Source organism: Loxodonta africana, chromosome 2 (genome assembly GCF_030014295.1).
Source record: "Loxodonta africana isolate mLoxAfr1 chromosome 2, mLoxAfr1.hap2, whole genome shotgun sequence".
NCBI lineage: Eukaryota > Metazoa > Chordata > Mammalia > Proboscidea > Elephantidae > Loxodonta > Loxodonta africana.
The window spans coordinates 56,598,378-56,624,659 of record NC_087343.1 but is presented as its reverse complement, the minus strand read 5'-3'; the positions used below and the strand labels follow the sequence as shown (position 1 = coordinate 56,624,659).

General features: G+C 37.7%; 1 protein-coding gene across 1 annotated transcript in view; it reads right to left on the bottom strand.

Moving 5' to 3' along the window:
• NDUFS4 (NADH:ubiquinone oxidoreductase subunit S4) overlaps positions 1 to 12,670 on the bottom strand; it is a 153,649-nt gene extending 140,979 nt beyond the window's left edge. Inside the window, exon 1 of the mRNA XM_003408030.4 lies at positions 12,538 to 12,670. Coding sequence (XP_003408078.1) covers positions 12,538 to 12,635 — 98 coding nt within the window. The 5' untranslated portion in view covers positions 12,636 to 12,670. The remainder of the gene's footprint in view (positions 1 to 12,537) is intronic.
• Between the last annotated feature and the right edge of the window lie 13,612 nt (positions 12,671 to 26,282).

The following is a 26,282-nucleotide window of genomic DNA, read 5'->3' as shown; positions in this document are numbered from 1 at the left end:
TCAGTCAACTGGCATAAGATAGTTCACAAAGTTCATGTTCTGCATCCTAGTGAGGTGAATAGTGTCTGGGGTCTTAAAAGCCTGCAAGCAGCCATCTAAGATACAACTACTGGTCTCTACTCATCAGGAACAAAAGAGAATGAAGGAAACCAAAGTGTCACAGAAGATACTAGTCTACAGGGCTAAAAGCTTACACAAGCCATAGCCTCATTTATCCTGAGATCAGAAGAACTATATGGTGCCTGGCTACTACAACTCACCATTCTGATCAGGGCCACAATAGATGAACACTGACAGAATGGGAGAAAAGCACAGAACTTGAACTCCTAAAACATCCACACTTGCTGTACCAGCTGAGACCAGAAGATTCCCTGAGACTACTGCCCTGACATACTTGAACCGAAATTTCCCATGAGGCTACCTTTTCGGAAATAAAAAACTGGCACACAAAATAAAGGATATTACCCATGAGTATGATGCCGTATTAAAATAATAATAATATCTGAGGTCAAAAGACCAACAATTACTCTAAAGCAAAGATGAGAAGATAACTGGGCAGGGAAACTAGAGTGCTGGAAATGGAACAAAGAATGCAATGAAAGACAACGTTCACTCATTGTGAGAAATGTAATATCCCTGAACAAACTGTACAGAAATTGTCAAATGAGAACCTAATCTGTGCTAACTCTCACCAAAAACACAATAAAATAGTACTAAAATTAAAAAAAAATAAAACAGCAAAAAGCTATAAGTCAAACTCAGAGAAACACTGACAGTTCAAGGAATGGGCCTAAGAAGGGAGAAAGCAAAAATAGAAGTCAAAATAAGAATGTTTTAAAAATGAGAAAGTCATCTTTTTAGATTGCAAAGGTCACGTAAGATAAGGACTGAGAAGAGTACATTCAACGTAGCAATAGGGTCATTGTCAACTTTGATGAAAGCTATTTCATTATAATGGTGGGTGCTACAGATAGATCACATTGGGTTATGGAGTACATGGGGGGGTTATAATCTGGAAAAAGCTAGGTGCAGAAAATTCTTTTATATACTTACGATACTGCAAATGTATAAAACAAAATTCAGGATGCTTTGATAATCCAGGAAGAGGAACCAAACAGGCAAGATTTACAAAGTGGGGGAACAAAAGGCAGTGAAGGGGAAAAAGGCAACAAAAAAGAAAAGAAGCCACAAAAGGAAATAATAATATTAACGATGATGATGACAACAAAGATAATGTCACCACAATTTATTAGGCACTTTTTTAGCACATGCCAGGAAGTAAACTAAGAAGCACTTTATATACTTTATGAAACAGGAATTATTATGTCCATTTTATACAACAGAAGACAGGCACAAAAAAGGCACAAAGCTAGGAAGTGTCACAACTAGGACACGAATGTAGCTCCTAACTACTATGTTAGACTGATTTGATGGATCCAATAAAGTAGTTCAAGTATGAGAAGGCTAAGAATATAACTAACAGCATGGAAAGCAGCTTTTCCCAAAATTAAAGCCAAGGGCACTAGAACGAAATTACTAAGGGAGGTGGCCACATCAACATTCTGAACTCCAAACCGAAAGATTCAATTTGGGACCAAAATAAAAACTTGAGCTCTAAAGAGCGGGCACTTACAAGCAGTAATTAAGATGGACTTAAACCATGAACTTCATCTGCAACAGAGTAACAACGTTTTAAGTCTCAACTAAGGGAAGAAGAAACTGAAATTTGTGAAATAAACCTCAGAGTAACGTAGTGATCCCAATGCTAATTATGCCAGTAAAATGGTATGAGACAACTTAATAACATGGAAGACAAGGTTAGTACCACAGTTATCTCTCAGAGTCGGGAAGGGGATAAGAGAGGGGCAGGAATAAGAGCCTAAAAGGCAGCTGGTTCAATAAGCAACATCATGATAAAAGGAGAAAAGACTGAAGTTGTCAAGGATTTCATTTTACTTGGATTCACAGTCAAGGCCCATGGAAGAAGCAGTCAAGAAATCAAAGGATGTACTGCACTAGGAAAATCTGCTGCAAAAGACCTTTTTAAAGTGTTAAGGGAAAAATTCTCTTAACTACCCTTGAATCTTTTGAGTAATATCAGTAAAGAGGAAATATATGCCAATCCATGGATGTGAGCATGTAGTCTTATCTGTTACCTGTAACAATCTCAAATTTAAAGAAAACTCTATAGTTGAGATGCTGACTGGTTGACTGCCCTGACTGCTGCTACCTCTCAAGTATTTCCTGACCAGCTGCTGTTTTTCATACATTTACTGATTTGCTATAACTCAATAAATGTAAATCAACCTGTTGTTCCTCTAACAAAGATTAACCCATTTGACCTTCAGTACTAAAGTGGCTTTTATAAATTTCTGTTTTAATCTCTACCCCCCATGGCCCAGAGAAGCTCTTGCTCCCAAGTAGTCTCTAGAGCGCCAAGTTGGTATCACACATTGCTTTCTTCTTATAGCATTATTAATATTCATGATGATGACAGTTGTAGTTATTAACCCATTACAACACACTAGCACAGTGCTAGGTGCTTAACGACCATCATTTCATTTAAGTCTTATAACAGTCTTAGGTGGTGCATACTATTATTCCCTTATCACTATTACGGATGAGAAAACTAAGGCTGAGAGAGCTGACCAAGACCACATAGCGAAATAAGTGGTGAAACAAAGATTCCAACCCAGGTAGTTTCGACCGTAATCAACAAAAACAGCCTGACTCCAGAGTTCATGCACTTAAATTACTATGCTAACATTATCTTCTCAAATTTTTAAAATATAACATGAGATTACGTTTCAATAATGGAAACCGTGGTGGTTAAGTGGTTAACCAAAAGGTTGGCAGTTCAAATTCACCAGGCGCTCCTTGGAAGCCCTACAGGATAGTTCTACTCCGTCCTGTAGGGTTACTATGAGTCAGGATCGACTCGATGACAAGGCGTTTTTTTATGTTTCAATAAGCAACATCATGATAAACGGAGAAAAGACTGAAGTTGTCATGCCGCGGGGGCTTGCATGTTGCTGTGATGCTGGAAACTATGCCACTAGTATTCAAACACCAGCAGGGTCACCCATGGAGGACAGGTTTCAGCTGAGCTTCCAGACTAAGACAGACTAGGAAGAAGGACTCAGCAAGCCACTTCTGAAAAGAATTAGCCAGTTAAAATCTTATGAATAGCCGTGGAACACTGTGTGAGATAGTGACAGAAGATGAGCCCCCCAGGGTGGAAGGCACTCAAAAGACAACTGGGGTAAAGCTGCCTCCTCCAAGTAAAGTAAAAGAGGAAGACCCTCAACGAGATGGACTGACACAGTGGCTGCAACAATGGGCTCAAGCATAACAATGATTGTAAGGATGGCCCAGAACTGGTCAGTGTTTCATTCTGTGGTACACAGGGTAGCTATGAGTCAGAACCGACTCCACGGCACCTAACAACAACAACATAAGGACTTACAGCAAAAGACTGAATACTTCTCACTAAGATTGGTAAATGACAAGAATGTCTACTCTCACCACTCATATTTAACATTCTTCTGGAAGTCAAAAACAAAAGGTATATGGATTAGAAAGGAAGACATAAATCGTCCCTGTTGGCACACTGTATGATTGCCTACTTAAAAAATCCAAAAGAACTAACAAATGAATTTAGCAAAGTTGCAGGACAAAAGGTCAACACATAAAAACCAGTCACATTTCTACATACAGCAATGTAAATTAGAAACTGAAATTTAAAAACAATGCTAATTTACCACAGTTCACCAAAATTGAGGTACTTAGGTATAAATCTCACAAAACTTATTCTGGATCTGCATGTTCAAAACTTTGAAACACTAATGAAAGAAATCAGTAAGTAAATGAAGAGACATACCATATTTACCAATATCATAAAAATATCAACTCTCCCCAAATTAATCTATAAACTTGAAGCAATACCAATCAAAATCCCAGCAGGATGTTTTGTAGGTACAGACAAGCTGATTCTAAAATTAACATGGAAAGGCAAAGGAACTAGCACAGTTAAAACAATTCCGAAAAAAGAAGAATGAAGTTGGAGGAATCACAACTACTCAATTACAGTACATAAAATATAGTACGTAGCTAGTACAAAATTAGTATAAAGCTATGGGAGCCCTGGTGGTGCAGTGGTTAAGAGCTGCGGCTGCTAACCAAAAGGTCAGCAGTTCGAATCCACCAGCTGCTCCTTGGAAACCCCGTGGGGCAGTTCTTCCTCATCCTATAGGGTCACTATGAGTCTGAATCAACCCGAGGGCATACAACAACGACAACAACATAAAGCTACGGTAATCAAGACTGTGTGGTGCTGGCAACTAGACAGACACTTAATATTAACGGAACAGAATACAGAGCACAGAAATAGGCCTAAACCAATGTCAATTGGTTTTCGGCAAAGATAAAAGCAATTCAATGGAAAAAGAAGTCTTTACAATAAATGGTGTTGGGACAACTGGACATCCATACCAAAAATCAAAAAAATTAACTTGGACTTATACCTCACAGTTTATTCAAAAGTTCACTCAAATGGTTTATAGATCTGAATGTAAAACATAAAACTTCAAGAAGGAAACATAGGGAAAAAATCTTCAGAGCCTGAGGATAGACAAAGAGTTCTTAGATATCACACCAAAAGCACAATCTATAAAAGAAAAAAAAAAACTGATAAACTGGACCTCATCAAAAATTAAGCACTTCTATTTTGCTAAAGAGAATGAAAAGACAAGCTACGGGCTGGGAGAAAATATGTGCAAAACAACTATCTGATAAAGGACTTGTATCCATAATATTTTAAGAACTCTCACCATTCAGTGCTGATGGAAATGAAAAATGCTGCATTCACTTTGGAGAACAGTCGAGCATTTCCTCAAAAGGTTTAACAGTTACCACAAAATCCAGCAATTCCACGCCATATATACCCAAGAGAAATGAAAACGTGTGTCAACACAAAACTTGTATATGAATGTTTATAGCAACATTATTCATAATAGCCAAACAAGTAGAAAGCAACCCTAAAGTCCATCAACTAATGAATAAATAATATGCGGCATATCCATACAATAGAATATTATTCAGTTATAAAAAGAAATGAAGTACCGATATATGTTACAACATGGATGAACTATTATAACATTATCCTAAGCAAAAAGTCACAAAAGACCACATATTACATGATTTCATTTGTTTAAGACATCCAGAATAGGCAAATCCATAGAGACAGGAAGTAGGTTAGTGGTTGCCTAGGGCTGGAGTAGGGGGGAAATGGGGAGTGACCACTAATGCGTACAAGGTTCCCTTCTGAGGTAATGAAAATGTTGTAAAACTGTGGTGATGGTTGTGTAACTCTGTAACTATACTAAAAACCACTTAATTGAACACTTTAAATGAGTGAAATTTTATAGTATGTTAAATTACATTTCAATAAAGTTGTTAAAAAAAAACACAACGACATACCATTACATTACATACTTAATAAAAAATATTAAGAATACTAATGTTGACAAAGATGTAGAGCAATTAACACTTCCATATATTGCTGATGGGAAAGCAAAATAGTACATCCACTTTATAAAATAGTTTGGCAGTTTCTTATAAAGTTAAACATACACTTAACATATGACCTAGGAATTCCCTTCCCAGGTATCTACCCTGAAGAAATGAAATTACGTTCACAAAAATCCTACACACAAATGTTTATACTAGCTCTATTTATAATTGCCAAAAACTGGAAATAATCCACATATCCTTCAATGGGTGAATAGATAAACTGTAGTACACTCATACAATGGAATACTACTCAGCAATAAAAAAAAACTAGCTATCAATAGACCCAACTCAATGAATCGCAAAGGCATTATACTGAAAGAAGCCAACCTCAAAGAGTTATATACTATATGATTCTATGTATACTACAGTCTCAAAATCACAAAACTATTGTGATAAAGAACAGATAATGGTTGCCAGGAATTAGAGGAATGGGAGAGGGTAACATGAGGGAGTCTTGTAGCATGATAGAACTATTCTAAACCCTGATTACAGTGACGTTTAACAAATCTCTACATGTGTTAAAATTCTAACAACTGTTAGAGAAAAGAAGTGAATTTTTTCTGTATAATTTTTTTAATTTGTTTTTTAATTGAAACTAGAGTCCACTGTTTTTTATTTAGTTCAATCTCAGCTCACCAAGCCAACACCACGGATAATCTCACTTTGTTAACAGTTTATAGTTCAAAGATAATGACAAAATATAATACAGCCTACTTTTAATTATAACATGTTAGAGACAAAACATCCATCTAAAAATGAATTTGTTGTAATATTTGTTTTCTGATCATTAAATTTTACGGAAAAAAAAAATGTAATACAGCCTAGCGAGTACCAAGAGGTAGTAAGGTATCACAAAATCTGGCCATTATTAAATATCAAAATACTGGAGGTACTAAGCCTGGAGTACAGACTTAGAAGGAGAATGAGTGATGACAAATATCTTCAATTATCTAAAGGTTTGTTCTATACAATATTAAAGTAAGCATTATTTACCAGTGAGTCTGAAAGTGCAGAGTGTTTTCCAGTGCTACCAGAAATTCACGTTATCTCCCTCGATAGCTAGACAATCAAGAGGCAGGAAGTTCTAGAGACTCCTGCATTAACTAAAGGATCGGACCAGATGATCCTAGAGTTTTTTCCAACTCAAACATTATATGAATCTGTGAACTATAACTTTAAAAGTTATCTACCAAGATAAAAGGCACTGAACATCTACGAAGGTACCTCTTTTTGCCAAAATATCACCTTTCATTACACACAAGTAAATATTATAAAGTACATTGTGTTCCAAAATTTTTAAAAGGTCAAATAAATGCAAAATCTTAACAACAGCCATATTATGAGACCTATTTTATTTCTCCAAATCTTATTTGTACTAAGAATGTTAAAACTAATTTCTTAAATTCAAATTACTAATGTCTAATTAAGTCTAATTTCATTATACTTAAAAGACTAAAGTTATAAAATACAAATTTCATGCAAATTTCTCTAAGTATATTGAAGAAATCTCTTGAAAAAGAAGTGCTCTTTCCACACAAAGAGTGGTAGTCCTCAAAAGAGCCAAAACATCTGTATTCACTTTAAAGCTCATCAAGACAGACTGACATTTTTAGGAGAAGCATATGGTTTGCTGAACAGTCATCTAGAACAGGATCTTTTGTCTAGTAAGCCCTATTCAAGGACCATTTACTTATGTATGGAGTGGGTGAATAAAGGAAAGAACATATTTTTGAGTCCTAGAAAACACAAAGAAATAAACTCTTCATCTAGCTTTGTTAAGGATACAGCAAAACATATTACAAAAGCAGTCAGATCTTTACTGAGACAGTGCTCTGAACAGCTGAAACAATTCTAAGAAATCACTGAAACAAAAGAACTCTAGAGAAGCACAAAACTTTCTTAGAGAACTATATCCAGCCAAAGACCACCTCCCTTAAAAAGACATTTCCATTTTAAACGATAAAATACTTTCTTAAAACTTTGAAGGCCAGAGTTCAACAGCTGTGCAATATTAAACCTGAGACCTTCCAAAAGAAAGAAGAGTCTCTAGAGAGGGAATAACATGGTCTGCTTTCTCCAAAATTATCAAAATACCTGCTTTGCCTGCAAGGAAAGTTTCTCCAAGAAAAAGCTCCTATGCAATGCAGAGTGGAAAGCACAAAATTTAGATTAGGTAAATATGCAAAAAGGGAAGCATTTTGTTTGTTTCTGGAAATCTCCCCCACTGTACTCATAGGAAAAATGTATTTCTTTCAAGATACAGTATGGAAACTATTCAAAAAAAAAAGGCAGTTTTCAGACCTTGCTTCCCAACAGAATCACCAGAGAGCTCAGCCTCAACCTAAATTTACTGAACCAATATAGGTTAGAACCAAGGCATCTGAATTTTTTTACTGCTGAACACAACAGGTGATTGTGATGCACAGAAAAGGTTTAAGAACCACTGAACTGGAGAATGATCCCACAAAGGAAAGATTAAATCTAGTAGGTCTAGGCAAGAAGAAAAGGCTACATTGAAGCACATAACTACTTCTAAAGAACATAAGAGTTGTATGCACCCATTGAAGTACTCAATAGCAGATAAACAGAATAGAACCTGGAACTTGGAATTCTGAACTGCTCTCACATCTTAAAGAACAAAAGACTAAAAATAGTTTGCTAAAATATCCAAATATTTAGATGAAAGGCATTAAGAGGGATGTGGCTACTGAATTATTCAGGTACAATCAGGTTCCATCAGGGTATTCAGGCCCTGCATACTAAAAAAGAAAAGTTATAATCAGAGCTCATGTATTAAACGTAATTATCAATTAACCCTAAAAGAGTTCAACGCTTTAATCAAAACAAAGTAAACTTTGGCCATCATCAGAGCTTCACTAAGCCTACTTTATTTTACACAAAATTGTATCAGGTTTAGTTGCTTGATATTCAAGCCCATGATAAATGAAAAGGGGTGGTGAAACTGCTAAGGGGAAGCAAGCCGGTGAAGAAAGGATACAAAAACACTACTAAAAAGCAGGCACAAAGAATCAAGAAGCACAGCAGATACCCTAACAGTTCTTATAGGCAGGAGAATACATTAAGTGTTTTTTCCTAATGATCGTAAGAAAAAAAAAACCCAAAATGCTCAGTACACCTTGTTTAACAATAAATTATATGTATTTTGTTTAACAGAGTAAGAGAAGTATAATAATGTCACCTATAAAAAGCCTCTCACAAAAGAATTAAGAAACTTAGGGAAAAATCCTTAGCTACCAAAAACGAAGCAAAAAACCTAATCCCTCACTTGGCAACCCTCACTACACAAAAGCAACAGTTGAGTGAAAGTAAAGAGCATCAGACAGTCTGAAATAAAGAACATATCCTACAAAAAGGGAGAAAAAGCAGAGAAGGCATCGAGGTTTTAATGTACCATCTCACAGGAAAAGTAAACATATTCCTTTAGACTGGCTAAATCGAAATATCGTCTAGCAATGCAAACTTGAGTAACTGAATTTTTGTACCTCAGTTTCCTCTTCTGAAAAATCAAAATAAGAACTTCTGAGGCCATAGGAATACATGACAGGTAAAATCCTTGGCACAGTGGCTAATATACTTCAAGTAAGCTTGAAATAAACGTAAGCTGCTATTATTAATTTGCATGAAGAATAAACAGCCATAAAAATGGTTCGCAACTATTACCAAGAGATATATGCTGTTTTAGAAGCTTTTCCATTTGATGTTGTCTTACTCTGCACTCAACCCACCTCCATACACAGGTGTCTTTTAACTGATACTACATAGGAACCAAGATACTTCATCTTCTCCACTAAGGTCATGTATTACTAACTTTTAAAAACATCAGGTAAAGTAGCTTGCAGAGAGCAAGTCTAATAATTATAGTTGGCTCTTATTCCGAAAAAGCTCTCATGTTCCATGGCTACGCTTCCATCTTTTTTTTTTTTTAATTTGAATACAAAAGCAGAGTCAGGACACTTGTCAAGGAGTAATATGAGTATAAAAAAATATAAGACAACTTCAATTCAGAAGAGTGTGCTAGTTGAATATCCTAAACTCAGCGCACCGCAAATAGAAAAGAGTATGTATTACACATATTTCATACTCCTATTTACGTAGGTTAGTGCCTACTTGGCTTTCACTGATGAGACTATTAATAGAAATACTGCCAATGGCTTCCTGCTTTCCTTTACAACCAAAAACCCGTTGCCATAGAGTCGATCGTAGCAACCCTACAGAACAGAGTAGAGCTGCTCCATAGGGTTTCCAAGGAGCAGCTGGTGGATTCAAGCTGCTGACCTTTTGGTTAGCAGCCATAGCACTTAACCACTGCACCACCAGGGCTCCACTCATGCCTAACTATGTATTTGCTGGAGGGAAAGGGGGAGCATTGGGTAATCAACAAACAAAAAACTTTGTGGTTTACAACAGAGGTTTATTTCTCACTCACTCTTTATAACCAACAAGGGTTGGCTTCTGCTTTGCTCCATGTTATTTTCATTTCAGGATCTAGACTGAAAGAGCAGCCAGAACCAGGGATATGCCCATCTCACAGCATGGCATATCAAAGGCAGGTAAAGTTACTCCTCTTGGTCAAGAACTTGTTTTCCAGCTTATCTGATGTAGGAACAAACCCACTGATCTTAAATGTCCTAAATGCTTCTTAAATTTGGACTAAACCCGTTTCCCATCAAGTTGAAATATACAGAGAACTCCTGCCAACCTTAGGACCTCTGACCTCTCCTTCACTGGAAGTCCCTGCAGACTCATAATTTCACACTGGCCTATTTGACACAGAAAAAGGAAATGGAGCCAGAAAGTGGAGCACAAAATAGGCCTCACAAAGAGGTCCTATTAACACCTTGTCCCCATCACAGTCATTAACACCCTCTGAGGATTTCCCACCTTCCACACTATTTAAATATTTATTTCTCTCTCTTATATGTCTATGTTTTCGGGCTTTTTGCTTTGTTTTTTACTGGTATAGTGTAGTTAGTTGATACAGGAGTTGATGTAGCAGCTGACTGCTTCCTTTCTTCTACTGATAATTCCTTTTCTTCAATATTTATATTTGTTCCTCACTCCCCACCTTATCATGTGCCTTACTCATTCCACTCTCTCTCATTTTTTATTCCTTAAGTGATCTGAATTGTTACATCATTAACAAAAATTTTTCTAAGTATTAAAATAAGATGAATTTTAGATGTAGATTTTTCTCTTAATTGGTCTTTTCCACTCAACTTTTTCAGATCTTCATTATCCTCATATCATAATGGAAAGAGTGCTTAAGGATGAAAAGAAAATATTATTTAAGGGACAGGGATCTTAAATTTCCCCCAAGGTGAGAGGTCATCTGATATGATTTGAAATTTTGTTTTAAAATTTCTTATACCACATTTGCAAGCAGAAGCTCTTAAGTTTGAGTAAGTGGTAATAATTACAACCAGTTTCCAAAATCGAATGTTGTCTTAACATCAACTATTATAACTGCTGACAAAATGGCTGTAACTTAAGCTAAAAAAAAATATAGCCATGGTTTGATTAACCATGCATCAGTGGGCCCTTCAAATTTGTTTTCAGTTCTAGGGTTACTGTGGGTACATTTTATTTGGGAATGCAAACTAATCCCCATATTGTCTAAGAGAAAAAGAATTAAGTTGGGTCACCTCTCTTTCAACTCTAAGTTAGTCAGTGAGATATCTTACCTTAGAGAAATACTTCCCCTTCCTCAAGTTTCCCATATGTACAACAGTTAACTACAAACTTACCATTTACCTTTCCCCAATTTTAGCACCTTTATTTCTCAAAAATTCTATATTACATAGCTCTCTACCTATCACCTTCAAGCCTTTTCACAAGTCACTGACCCTACCTAGGACACCGTCTGCTTTCCTCACCCAACATTCACTATCTCAAACCTTAATAAAGCTCATCTCAAATATTCTTCTTCATTAACTCTGGTTCTCTCTGCATTTTCTTTACATTTATTTAATATAACACTAAATTAATTAGCATTTGATTACACTCACTTTTTCATTTTTAACCACCCCCATTCCTCCCACCTCCTTCACATCTCTCCATCCAATCTATCTTTATTCTAAGTACTTAATGTAGTCTCTACAACATGCAGTGAACACTCAATATAAATCATTTATACCAACGGGCTATGAAAATACCGATAAAACATATTACTACCTGTTAGATAAAAATGCTATCGTCTGTGTGTGTGTGTGCGCGAGTGTATGCATGCTGTTAGTACTACTGTAAAATCTGGAAATTTTGAGAAAATATGGAAATGGAAAAAGAAATAAAGCAAAAAAAAAAATCACCATCAGAAAAAAAAAATTCTTCAAGACAAGTAACAAAAATCCCTAAATTACTGTAAGATTGTAATAAAAGTGTGGATGGAAAATCACCTGGAATTACTACCAGCCTTTTAAAAATTACCTTCCAATACTAAGAGCAGCGATGGTTTTACTAACACTGAAATCCAAACAAGCTTTCCTCCCAAGCAGACTGATAAATAAAACAATCTTTCTGTTCAGAAACCCAATCGATAACACGAAAAGCCGTGGAAGGGAGAGAAGATTTGAGTGGTAGGCAAACAGGTGAAAAATGGAGGGAAGTGTGAAAAGTGGGAAGAAAAATCTGTGCGACTCCTCCCCTTTGCTGCGAGCTAGGGCTCGGCCCGCGGCTCCAGCCACGGGCACTCCTCACAAACTCTCTCCCTCCGCTACAGGCTAAAGATTTCCAAGAAGCCAAAGGTCTTCTCCCACTCTTTCCATTCACACCCCCACTCGCCTGGCCAGCACCCCAAAATCGCAACTAGTCTGAAGTCCGCCCGCACTCTCCCGAGGAAAGGGTCAGCAGAGGACGCTTCCCCGAGGCCTCCGAGAAACTGCAAGCAGAGACTTCCGCAAAAGTGGAGGGACCCGAAAAGCTTTTGAAGAAGTCTGACAATCCTGTTACCTGGTCGGAACCCTGGAAACGGAAATGGCAGCTACAGTAGCTGCCCTTCTCCCCGACAACGCTTGCTTCAGCGCCACTGACAGTGAGGATGCCGCCATCTTGCTGCAGTCAAACACCAGGATGGGAGTACGGATCACCGCTAGGGACTAACTTCCTTCGTTCTCAAGCCTGGGCCACCGCAACGTAACGGGGGTGGGGTTTAGTTTTGTTTTTTTTAATACTGGGTTTTAAGAAAAGAGATGAAAGTTTTGATTGAAAAAGGTAAGAAAGAAAAACACAAAAATTCCTTAGATATAAACATTACCCCATAAATTGTAGTCCTTGTTAGTTGTTAGGACTGGTTATTTATTTACAATGATAATGAAAAACCAAAAGAAAATACTTGAAAATTTAAACACCTGCAACTTATAACTTTTTCAAAGGACTCCGAATACTACTTTCCCAAAGTGTTGCCAGATTCAGTCTGCAAGCCCTCAGGATAGGGCTGTATCCGGTTTGATGTTTTGTACTTGCAATGATCATATTTTCCAAACGAAAAATCTGGACACATGGCCTGGCAAAGGTTTATATTTTTGATGCGTGGATTTATATGAAAAACCAACAGAACAGAATATTTGATATCACTATTTCCCCAGTAAATCGTTTGATCAAAATCCAAGAATATTATTGATGCTCAGTGCATATGAAAGAAAAATTGTTTCTGGGACAAGTGTTAAAAACGTGTTTGTATTATGAGCTATTGACCTTAAGAACGATAATTAACTACAGCTCATATAAAATAAAATCAGGTTAGTTTGTGGATTTTGCTTTTTAAGGGTTTTTTTTTTTTTTTTTAAAAAAAAGCATTCCTGCTTTATACTTTTATTTAAAACATAATCTTTATTTTTAAAATAGAATTAATAAGGAGACGGGAGATGACTTGATTCTGCACTATGGCCAATTATGGGAAAGCTGAATACAAAAGGGAAAGGGGGAGAAAAAAGATTTACGGTCAAAGAGAGAGAAAGCCATTCCCAGGGCAAGAGTAAATACACAGAATGAAGGAAAACGAAGGATAGATGTCGCCGAAGAAACTTTTTTAGAAACTTTTTATTTTGAAATAATTATGGATTCACAAGAAGTTGCAAAGATAGTGCAGAGAGGTCTTGTGCACCGTTCATTGATTTCCCCATTGGCTACATCCTTCATAACTCTAACCTAATGTCAAACTCAGGAAATTGACATTGGTATAATATATTTGTATTGTCATTTTAATTACATGTGTCAGTTTGCAAATCAAGATATAGAACTATCCCATCACCACTAAGATCTGCCTTCTGCTATCACTGTATAGTCACAACCATCCTCCGAACCCCTGGTAACTGAAACTCTGTTTCCATTTTTTATAATTTTGATATTACAAGATTGTTACATAAATAGTCTCATACAGTAAGTAACTTTTTGAGATTGACTCCTTTCACTCAGCATAATGCTCTTGAGATCCATCCAAGTTGTATGTATCAGTAGTTCATTCTTTTTTATTGCTGAATACTATTCTGCTGTAGGGATATTTAACCATTCAGCTATTACAGGACATTTTGGTTGTTTCCAAGTTTTAGATACTAAAAATAAAGGTGCTATGAACAATCATGTACAGATTTTTGTGTGGACATAAATTTTAATTTCTCTGGGATAAATGCCCAAGACTGCAATTACTGGGTCATACGGTGTATGTATGTTTAGTTAAACAATAGGTCTGTAGTGATATGTCATCATGGTCTTAATTTGCATTTCCGTATGGCTAATGACATTGAATATCTTTTCCTGTGCTTATTTGCTATCTGTATATCCTCTTTGGTGAAATGTCCCTTGTCTTTTGCAATTTTCTAATTGCATTTTTTTTTTTTTTTTTACTGTTAAGTTTTGAGAACTCTTTATATGCTGTAGACATGAGTCCTTTATCAGATACATACTTTATAAATATTTTCTCCTGCTTGTCTTTTCATCCTCTTATCAGGGTGTTTCACAGAGCAAAAGTTTATAATTTTTATGAAGTCCAGTTTATTCATTTTTTAATTTGTGGATTGCTTTTGGTGTCATATCTAAGAACTGTTCACCAAGTCCTAGGTCCCAAAGAATTTCTCTTATATTTTCTTCTAAAGGCTTTATTGTTTCATGTTTTACATTTAGATCAACAATCCATTTTGAGTTAATTTTTGTGAGTTAATAAAGTTTGAGGTTTAGATTGAGCTTCATTTTTATTTTTCCCTGTGAATATTCAATTGCTCTGGCACTATTTGTTGAAAACTATCCTTCTTCCATCGATTTGCTTTTACACCTTTGTCCAAAAACCAGTTCACAGTTTTCATGTGTGGCTATTCCTGGGTTCTCTATCTCAGAGGAAATTTTAAGCCCAAGAGTGGCTTTAATGTTTGGGTTAAACTTTACAGACTTTTTATTTTAAGGAGTGACTTATGGTCTGCCCCAGTGTTCATAAGGGCAACTTACTGTAGCCCTGTCCCTACCCTGATTGTCCAAAACCCAAACTCCCCACCTACCAACTATTCTGGTCTCTTTCTCCTATGGATTTGGAATTTCCACTGAAACCTCCAACTCTGTAGTCTTTTTGCCTTCCTAAAGCCAAAACCAAACCAACCCATAGCAACTTATAGCAACACTATAGGGCAGAGTAGAACTGCCCCGTAGGGTTTCTAAGCCTTTAATCTTTACAGAAGTGGACTACCACATCTTTCTCCTGTGGAATGGCTGAAGGGTTCAAACTGCAGACCTTTTGGTTAGCAGCCGAGCACTTAACCACTGCATCACCCGGGGCTCCTTTTTGCCTTCTTGCCCAGCTCATAATCCAAGATCAGCATTGCCAGCAATACACTCCTATAGAATCTCTGATTCCCCTGACCATCTGCTGAATTCCCTTAGCCACCTACAACAAAGGTTGAGCCAGAATTCGCCTCCTGAGATGCTCATCATTGCTAAACAAAACAGCAACCTAAAGCACTTGTTTTACTACCAGTGAGGGCTCTCTAACCTTCCCTAGCTCCTAAATAGTTTGGCACAGCATTTAATTCACTTAGTATCCTTTAACCTCATTTCTCAAATGGCATTCTGGGAAATACTAATTGTGAGACTTTAACAGATTTTTCTTGAAAAATAATTCCATACTTTTAATATATTTCTTACTTGGATATCCACAATATCCTTGGAGTCACCTTCAATTCCTCCCTTTCTTTTACACTCTACTTCAACCTTTAAAATACATTCAGAATTTGATTATTTTTCCTACCTCCACTGTTACTACTCTGATCCAAGCCACCATCACCTCTTACATGGTTTGTTGCAATGGCCTCCCACCCGCTTCCACACAGCAACCAGATATTGAAACGGAAGTCAGATCATGCCATTCCTCTATTAAAAAAGCTTCAGGAGTTTCCTATTTTATCATAGTAAAAGCCAAAGACCTTATAAAATATATATATATATATATATAATCCTGTAAAATAAGGCACCTGAAAGGCACTGTAACCTCATTTCCTACCACTATCCAATGGCTACGCTCTAGACCCACTGTCCTCCTTCATATTCCTAGAACACACCAGAAACACTCATCTCTCAGGCCCTTTGTGTTTGTTGTTCCCTATACCCAGAATGCTGTCCCCTGTGTTTGGAATACTCTTTCCCAAGTATCACATGTTTCTCTCTCTCTTACCTCCTTCAGGTCTTTGCTCACCTATCACCATCTCAGTGAGGTCCTCTCTGACTACCGTATCTCAGATTTTTAATCCTGCCTCAATAATTTCTATACATCTCCCCTGCTTTATTTTATTTTATTTAGCATTTTTGTAAATTTTGGAACTTTGCATAATAAATGTGAATTATAAAATAAGGGGAAAAAATTCTGGTAAGTAAGGTAAAGTCAGTCTCTCTCCATCTATGGACTTAAACTCTTCCTAACTTTTAGAGTAATACTTCCAGAAATAATCGTTCTAATTCTTCAATAAATATTGATCAAATGAGGAATTTATGACTTAACTTACAATAATTAGTAAACTATGTAGTTTTCCTTTTTACCTGGACATCTACAGTGGAATCACCACATTCATTCTGGCCTCTAACTTATATTCCACTCCAGAATGAACTTGATCACATCACCTCAATAAATCCTTCTAGTGGTTTGCGATTGCCCTCAGGATGAAGGCAAAACACCTTAACCTGATCTGCCTGCCATGTTCCACATGGGCTGTCCCCATCTTCATCTCCATCCTCACCTTGCATTATACCCCACTGTCTGTGCCCACATCTCCCCTGCCCCAGAGCCTTTAACAGGCTGTTTCCTCTACTGGGGTGATCTTCATTGCCTCCTCTGTAACCATCCTTCATGCCCTTCAGGTCACAGCTGAAGAGTCATTCCCTGTGGTAGAAACGGCAGGTATCTTATGACTGCTTCTCAGGCCCTCTACCCTGCTGACAGAGCCTGACTCCTACTATAGAGACTAAAAAACTACCACATACTTACTTTCCCATCATCTCTTACAGCTAAAACTCAGACATGTCCAAGGCCAGCTAGACCTGAGATCCCTTCTGGAAAAAAAGGCTTCTGAAAACAAGAGATGCACAATGAGGAATGCCTCTCGTCCTGACTTTAGGTGCAGTTGTGTGAGGACATAACACCAAGAGCTTTGGCATCTTGTAAGCACAAGGGGGACAAGCATTAAGAACCTAGCCATCAAGCAAAGATGGAGGAGCAGAGAGAGGGAAAGAGCATAGGGCTTTAATGACATCATTGAGCTTTTGAAGTAATGCTGATCTCCAGGCTTCTTGTTATGTGAGATAATGATTAGCCTATTTATTTAAGCCTCCAGTTGTTAGGTATTCTGCAGCTAAAAGCATCTTTACTGATGTGCTTACTCCAGGAATGCTTCTCTGACTTCCCTGACCAGGTTAATGCCTCTTCTTATAGACTTTCCTATCACCATATCTTTCCCCTCATAGCACCTCCCATACTGCAGTTTTAGTGCAACGTAATGGTTTCTTTCTCCAGAATGTAAATTAAGTTCTCTGAGGACTGGGATCTTATCTGTTTTTGATCATCATTTTCCCAGAGCCTGTCCTAGTCCATGGCACATAATGTTGTTAGCACCTGTTTACCAAAAACCCATTACCGTCAAGTTGATTCCGATTATAGCGACCCTGTAGAACAGAGTAGAACTGTCCCGTAGTGTTTCCAAGGAGTGGCTGGTAGATTCAAATTCCTGACCCTTTGGTTAGCAGCTCAGTTCTTAACCTGGGTACCACCAGGGCACCCACAGCTGTCTAGTCGGCCCCGACTCGTGGCAACCCCATGCGAAGTGGAACAAAACGCTGCAGAGTGGTGGCGAATTGAACCATGTGATCCATAGGGTCTTTCCTGGCTGATTTTCAGAAGTCGATTGCCAGAAGTTTCTGTCTAGCCCATCTTAGTCCGGAAACACTGCTGAAACTTGTTCAGCATCATAGCAATACCACAAGCTTCCATTAACATATGGGTGGTGGCTGCACATGAGGTGTGCTGACTGGGAATCAAACCTGAATCTCCCACATGAAAGGTGAAAATTCTACCACTGAACCACCAATGCCTTACTGCCACGTAATAAGCCCCAAAGAATATGTAGAATGAATGAATGAAGCTAACTGAAACTTTTAAAAAACATCAAAAGTAAAAAAAAAAGGTACCTTTTCATTTTGTTGTTTTTACTTAGAAAAAGCATGTACAAATTATTTTTAATGTGATTGTTTTCTCAGGTCTACAGATCTTATTGGTTTCTCTTGAAGACCTTGGTGGGATATTAGATGGAGGGGCCTAGCATTGCTGGCAAGGGACCTGATACCATAAACCTACCTTTTACCTTTTACCAGGCTTACATTAAAAAAAAAAATTTTAATAACCCCCTTCATTTCCTTATTTCTCACATTTCAAATGCAAGATATGTGCCTGAGAATGGAACAGAAAAAACTTGCTATGTGCATTTATTTTTTTACAATTTCACCTAATTTCTGGTTTCTACCCCTAAGCTTAATAGAATGCCTAGGCCCAAATGCCATTTTATTATTTCAAATTAGAGTATTAAAATGTGAATTGACTTTACTTTTTGCGTGCATTTCATGCATGATGGCCAAAAGAAACATTTAGCTTAGTCTTTCTGAAGGCATGTGAAATTTATAGTGGATCTGAAACTGTCTGGTTTTAATTTTTTCCCCTTGCACATGGGTCTTCAATAAAGCATCCAGAAGAAAAGAAATTAAAACCAGACATTTCTATCAGAACTTTCACATGCAATCACTATGGATATGAAAAAAATTCCACTGTCATTTATTGGCTACAAACTAATTTTTTAAATCACATCTTATTTTTCACTGTTAATTTAATTGAAAACCTTGAATTTATACCTTATCATCTTATAAAATTATCATGACACCTGGCAGGGCTCTTAAGGTTTTGGCAACAAGTGAAATAATTTCTAATCTATACTAAAGAACAACCACTTTAAATTATTTTTGGAAAACAAAGGATATAAACAATCAAAATTCCTAAGAACCTAAAGAATTTTCCACATAAATTTTATCACCTGGCCCATCACCCTCTTGAGTTCCAGTACTAAATTTTCTACTGCTTTTAGGACATTTTCAAACTTAACATGTAGAAAACGAAACTAATTATATTCCTTCGCTCTTTCTTACCCCAAGCAAATTTGTTCCTCCCCTCTAGCATTCTCTGTCTTGGCAGAATGCTACCTTTTTTCTTCCAACATAAGATGTCAGCAATTATAAAATGCATCATTATTTTCTGTACTATTAAGAAAGAAAAAAAATGCAGCAATTAAACAATGACACGCTACCAATTATATATCCTGATTCAAAGAGGTAAAATGTGGGAAATATACATTTTAGAAGCAAAGAAAGATAGTAGTTGCTTAACCCAGTGTATTCTCTCCCCTTTATACTTTAAAAAAAAAAAAAATTTTTTTTTTTTTTTTTTAGATGAAGGTTTACAGAGCAAACTAGTTTCTCATTAAACAATACACGTACTGTTTTGTGACACTGGTTGCCAACACCATGACATGTCAACACTCTCCTTTTCTTGGCCTTGGGTTCCCTGTTACCAGCTTTCCTCTCCCCTCCTGCCTTCTTGTCCTTGCCCCTGAGCTAAAGTGCCCATTTAGTCTCGTTTTGTTTTATGGGCCTGTTTAATCTTTAGCTGAAGAGTGAACCTCAGGAGTGACTTCATTACTGAGTTAAAAGGGTGTGTGGGGCCATACTCTTGGGATTTCTCCAGAATCTGTCAGACCAGTAAGTCTGGTCTTTTTTTGTGTGCGTGTGTGAGTTAGTATTCTGTTTTACATTTTTCTCCAGCTCTGTCTGGGACCCTGTGTTATGGTCCTTGTCAGAGCAGTCAGTAATGGTAACTGGGCACGATCTAATTGTGCTGGACTCAGTCTGGTTGAGGCTGTGGTAGCTATGGTCCATTAGTCCTTTGGACTAATCTTTCCCTTGTGTCTTTGGTTTTCTTCATTCTCCCTTGCTCCAGATGGGGTGAGACCATTGGAGTATCTTAGATGACCACTTACAGGCTTTTAAGACCCCAGATGCTACTGACCAAAGTAGAATGTAGAACATTTTCTTTATGAACTATGTTATACCAATTGAGCTAGATAGAATCCATGATTTTTAACTGATCTCTGGAATAGAGACTTTATTTTTCAGCCTTTCTATTGCTAGGAATAGCCAACTCTCTTGCTATTTTGCACCTGTACCCATACAGCTGAACATGACTGGAGAAAAACACAAAATCATACTGATTTGTCTCAGTTGACCACAAACCTCAAGTTGGCCTTTAATGCTACTTGTCAATCATATTAAATTTTCCCGCATTCTTATCCCATTCATTTTCTTCACATCTTTTCTGTCCTAAAACCTCTTATTACCTTCTCTCATATCCTCGGTCCTTGCTGATGACTTTGCTTCCTACTTGATGGAGAAAATTGAAACAATCTGAAGAACACTTCTTCAGACACCCACCACCATATCACTTACCAGCAGCTGCATTCACATACTCTGCCTTCCCTGCAGTTACCATCAATGAACTATCCATGCCCCTATCTAAAATTAGCCCCTTCATTTGTACACTAGATCCTATCCCATACTACCTAACAAAGAATATAAAAAAAACCAAGTGCAGTCGAATTAATTCCAACTCATAGTGACCCTATAGTACCAGTAATTCTGCTCTGTGTTTCCTGTACCATTAGTATTTTACTCTTTCCTGGAACATTCTTCTTGGCTCATAAACACATTGTCATTTCTCCCAGTAGAAAAAACAAAACTTATCTTGACTCAGTTTATTCCACCAACTACTGCCCTATTTCTTTGCAACAAAATTCCTCTAAAGAGTTGCTTATATGTACTGTCTCTTATTCTCCTCTCATTCTCTCTTCAACCCAGTCCAGTCCACCAAAACTGACCATCTCAAGGTCATCAGTGTCCTCCATGTTGCTAAAACTAATGATCAACTTTTAAACTTCATTTCTTTTGACCTATCATTTGGCACAATTGATTATTTAGTTCATAATACACTTGCCTCACCAGGATACCATAGTGTCCTGGTTTTCCTCCTACATTACTTATATGTTCCTTCTGAGACTTCCTCTATTTCCAAATTATTTACAGTGGATTATCCCAGAACTCAATCTTTGCTCTTCCCCTCTTCTCCAATCTCCTGGCTTATAAATGTCATCTGTACACCAACAACTCAGAGATCTTTTTCTCTAGTCCAGTCTTTTCTCGTGAATTCCAGATATATATCTCACATGGAGGAAATCACTTGCTTAATATATGTCACAAACTTAACAAGTTCAAAACTGAATTCCTGATCTTCTCCCCAAATCTGCTCAACCCACATATAGCCTTCTCCATCTTAATTGATAGAAACTGTATCATTTCAGTTGTTCGATCTAAAAACTTTAGAGTCAAATCTGATTTCTCTGTCTGTCTCATTGGGACACTAGCTCTAAAATATGATGGGGTGTTTCTGAAAACCATTCTGTACTACAGAGTGGCAACAAAGTGAGATTCAAAATACAGGAGATTCAAGAACAGTAAAAGACCTAACAACAGCTATTAGAAACTAATAGGTTTCAACTATTACTACTGGGAGAATATAAGAAAAAAATAAAATCTGTGCAAAATTTTTTTTAATATTTTTTGTTGTTGAGAATATGCACAGCAGGTCATATACCAATTCAACAGTTTCTACATGTACAACTCAGTGACGCTGATTACATTCAAGTTGTGCAACCATTCTCATACTCCTTTTCTGAATTGTTCCTCCCACCCATGAACACAAACCCACACTGCCTCCCAAGCTTCTCATTTAACTCTTGAAGTTGCTGTTCTCAATCTGATCCCATATAGACAGGTCGTTAAAAGAGCACAATGCTACCAATGGAACAGAATTGAGAATCCAGACATAAATCCATCTACATTTGAGCAACTGATATTTGACAAAAGCCTAAAGTCAGTTAAATGGGGAAAAGACAGTCTCTTTAACAAACAGTGCTGGCACAACTGGATATCCATCTGCAAAAAAATGAAACAAGAACCATACCTCACACCATACAGAAAAACTAACTCAAAATGGATCAAAGGCCTAAATATAAAATCTAAAATGATGAAGATCATGGAAGAAAAAATAGGGACAAAGTTAGGACCCCTAATACATGGCATAAACAGTGTAAACATTACTAACAATGCAGAAGAGAAACTAGATAACTGGGAGCTCCTAAAAATCAAACACCTACACTCATCCAAAGACTTCGCCAAAAGAGTAAAAAGATTACAGACTGGGAAAAGGTTTTCAGCTATGACATTTCTGATCAGCATTTGATCTCTAAAATCTACATGATACTGCAAAAACTCAACTACAAAAAGACAACCCAATTAAAAAATGGGCAAAGGATATGAACAGGCACTTCACTAAAGAAGGCATTTAGGTAGCTAACAGATACATGAGGAAATGTTCACGATTATTAGCCATTAGAGATACGCAAATCAAAATTACAATGAGATTCCATCTCACTCCAACGAAGCTGGCATTAATCCAAAAAACACAAAATAATAAATGTTGGAGAGGTTATGGAGAGACTGGAATACTTACTGCTGGTGGGAATGTAAAATGGTACAACCACTTTGGAAATTGATTTAGCACTTCCTTAAAAAGCTAGAAATAGAACTACCATACAATCCAGCAATCTTGCTTCTTAGAATACATTCTAGAGAAATAACCTTTACACAAACAGATATGTGCACACCGCAGCACTGTTTACAATAGCAAAAAGATGGAAGCAACCAAGGTGCCCTTCAACAGATGGATGGATAAATAAATTATGGTATATTCACACAGTGGAATACTATGCATTGATAAAGAACAGTGATGAATCTGTGAAACATTTCCTAACATGGGGGAATCTGGAAGGCATTGTGCTGAGTGAAATTAATTGCAAAAGGACAAATATTGTACGAGACCACTATTATAAGAACTTGAAAAATAGTTTAAACAGAGAAGAAAATATTCTTTGATGGTTATGAGAGCGGGGAGGAAGGGAGAGGAGTTTTCTCTGATTAGATAGTAGATAAGAACTATTTTTGGTGAAGGGAAAGACAATACACAATACAGGAATGGTCAGCACAACTGAACTAAACCAAAAGCAAAGAAGTTTCCTGAGTAAACTGAATGCTTCAAAGGGTAGCAGAGCAGGGGCGGGGGTATGGGAACCATGGTTTCTGTGGACATCTAAGTCAATCGGCATAATAAAATCTATTAGGAAAACACTCTGCATCCCACTTTGGAGAGTGGCATCTGGGGTCTTAAGCACTAGCAAGCGGCCATCTAAGATGCATCAATTGGTCTCAGCCCACCTGGAGCAAAGGAGAATGAAGAATACCACAGACACAAGGTAATTATGAGCCCCAGAGACTACATCAGCCTGAGACCAGAAGAACTAGATGGTGCCTGGCTACAACTGATGACTGACCTGACAGGGAACACAACAGAGAATCCCTGAGAGAGCAGAACAGTGGGATGCAGACCTCAAATTCTATAAAAACACCAGACTTAATGGTCTGGCTGAGACTAGAAGGGCTCCAGAGGTCCTGGTCCCCAGACCTTCTGTTAGCCCAAGACAGGAGCCATTCCCAAAGCCAATTCTTCAGACAAGAAATGGGCTGGACTATGGGATAGAAAAAGATATTGGTGAAGAGTGACCTTCTTGGATCAAGTAGATGCATGAGACTATGTGGGCAGCTCCTGTCTGGATGAGAGATGAGAGGGCAGAGGGGGTCAGAAGCTGGCTGAAAGGACATGAAAACAGAGATTGGAGGGAAGAAGCGTGCTGTCTTATTAGAGGGAGAGCAACTAGGAGTACATAGCAAGGTGTGTGTGAGTTTTTGTATGAGAGACTGACTTGGTTTGTAAACTTTCAGTTAAAGCACAATAAAAATTAAAAAAAAAAAACGCTCAGGGCAGACATTCTTTGTGTGCAAAGATTTGAGGAGCATACATGGGTAACTTCTTACAAGCATGCTTAAACACTTTTGATCACTTGATACATTCCTAGTTAGATATTCACAACATCATTGAAGTTTTCTTTAACTTCTCTCTTTTTCTCTTATCCCAATAAATTCCTATAGCCTTGCCTTCAGAGTATACCTGGAATATGACCACTTCTCATCACTTCTACTGCTAGCTCACTGGCCTCAGCTACCATTATCTCTTGCTTGAATTGCTGCAAGAGTCTTTAACATGTCTCCCTTCTTCCATCCTTGCCCTCTACAGTATACTCTCAGCACAGCTGCCAGAGTGGTCCTTTTACAACATAAGGCAATTCCTTTCACCCTTTGCCCCAAATCCTCCAATAGGTCCTCATATCAGAGACGATCTGGCCCCCATTACCTCTCTTACCTCATCTGCTCTGGATTGAATTGTGTCCCCCAAAATGTGTGTCAACTTGGCTAGACTGTGATTCCCAGTATTGTGTGACTGTCCATCATTTTGTTTTCTGATGTAATTTTCCTTTGTGTTGTAAATACTACCTCTGTGATGTAAATGAGGCAGGATTAGAGGCAGTTAATGAAGCAGGACTCATCTACAAGATTAGATTGTATCTTGAGAATTCTCTTTTGAGATATAAAAGAGAAGCGAGCAGAGAGACAGAGGGACCTCATACCACCAAGAAAGTAGTTCCAGGAGCAAAGCTCGTCCTTTGGACCCAGGGTCCTTGCACAGAGAAGCTCCTAGCCCAGATTGATGACAATGACCTTCCTCCAGAGCTGACAGAGAAAGCCTTACCTTGAAGCTGATGCCCTGAATTTTGACTTCTAGCCTACTAGATAGACTCTGAGAGAATAAATTTCTGTTTGTCCAAGCCATCCACTTGTGGTATTTCTGTTATAGCAGCACTAGATAAGACACTCTCCTTCCTCATTCTCTTGTTTTGTTAAAGATGCCAGGGATGTTTCATCTTAGGGTCTTTACATTTATTGTTCCCTCTACCTGGAATACACTTTCCACCAGATATCAACACGGATACTCCCTCCTCTCCTTAAGTCTTTGATCAAGTGTCACCTTTTCAATGAGGCTTTCCCTGACATATGTCAGTCAATGTCCTGTCAGGAAAATAGAAACCACTTTAGCTATTTCACACAGAGGAAATTTAATTTAGAGAATTGTTTACACAGGTGATAGAATTGATTGCTGAGGAGCCAAACAAGGGAGATGGTGAAGATATTAGGATCAGCAGAAAGCTGCTGTCACCCCTAGGGCTGAAGCACCACAGGGTATAAGTAGTGTTACCAGAGCCCCAAAACTGGGCTTATCCAGTGGGATCTAAAACCATAGCAAAGGCTACTCAGCAGGAGCTGGTCTATGGAAAGAGGGGCTGTCTAACAGGAGTTATAGTCATGAAGAAAATGCAACAATTGTCAAGCATAAAAACAGGGGGGTCATAAATACCATGACTTACCCCTCAGTCTGCCAGTGCCTTCCATTTTGGCAAAACCTACCCAGACATTGGAAGTCAAGGGAACCTGGGAGATGTTTCTTATGAAATGACAGAGCAGAGGCAAGGCAAGCAGTAGATCTGAGAGCAAACTGGAAAAAATTCAGCATACCACTGTGTATAAAATTGCAAACTCCCAACCTCCAAAACTACCACATACTACCAATCACCCTTACCCTGCTCTATTTTTTTCTTCGTTATTGCATTTCGTATCATATTACAAAACTTCCGTATGTATTGTGTCTATTACTTATTGCCTGACAGGGATCTTTGTCCGCTTTCTTCTCTGGTTTATTCCCGAACACCAAGAGAGATAGATGCTGAACAATGAATAAATCACTGAGGGTCAGGGCGATGTTTGTCTCTGGACTTTTTTTTTTTTTACATGGGAAAGAAATAAACTTCTATCTTTTTGTCGGCCTTTTGGTTTTTAGTTTTCATATCACATACAGCCTGATACTCAGCACTCAGTCATTCAAGCTAGAAGTCTTTGTATCACCTGTACTTTTCCATCTCTCTCCCCACCCCACATTTTATATGTCTTTTCTTGTTGACTCTATATTCTAAATGGCTATAATCTTTGGATTCTAACCTGGGGGTCATATGTCAGGGTATATCTAAACTAAACATACAGGATGGATTTTTTTTTATTTCCTTTCTGTT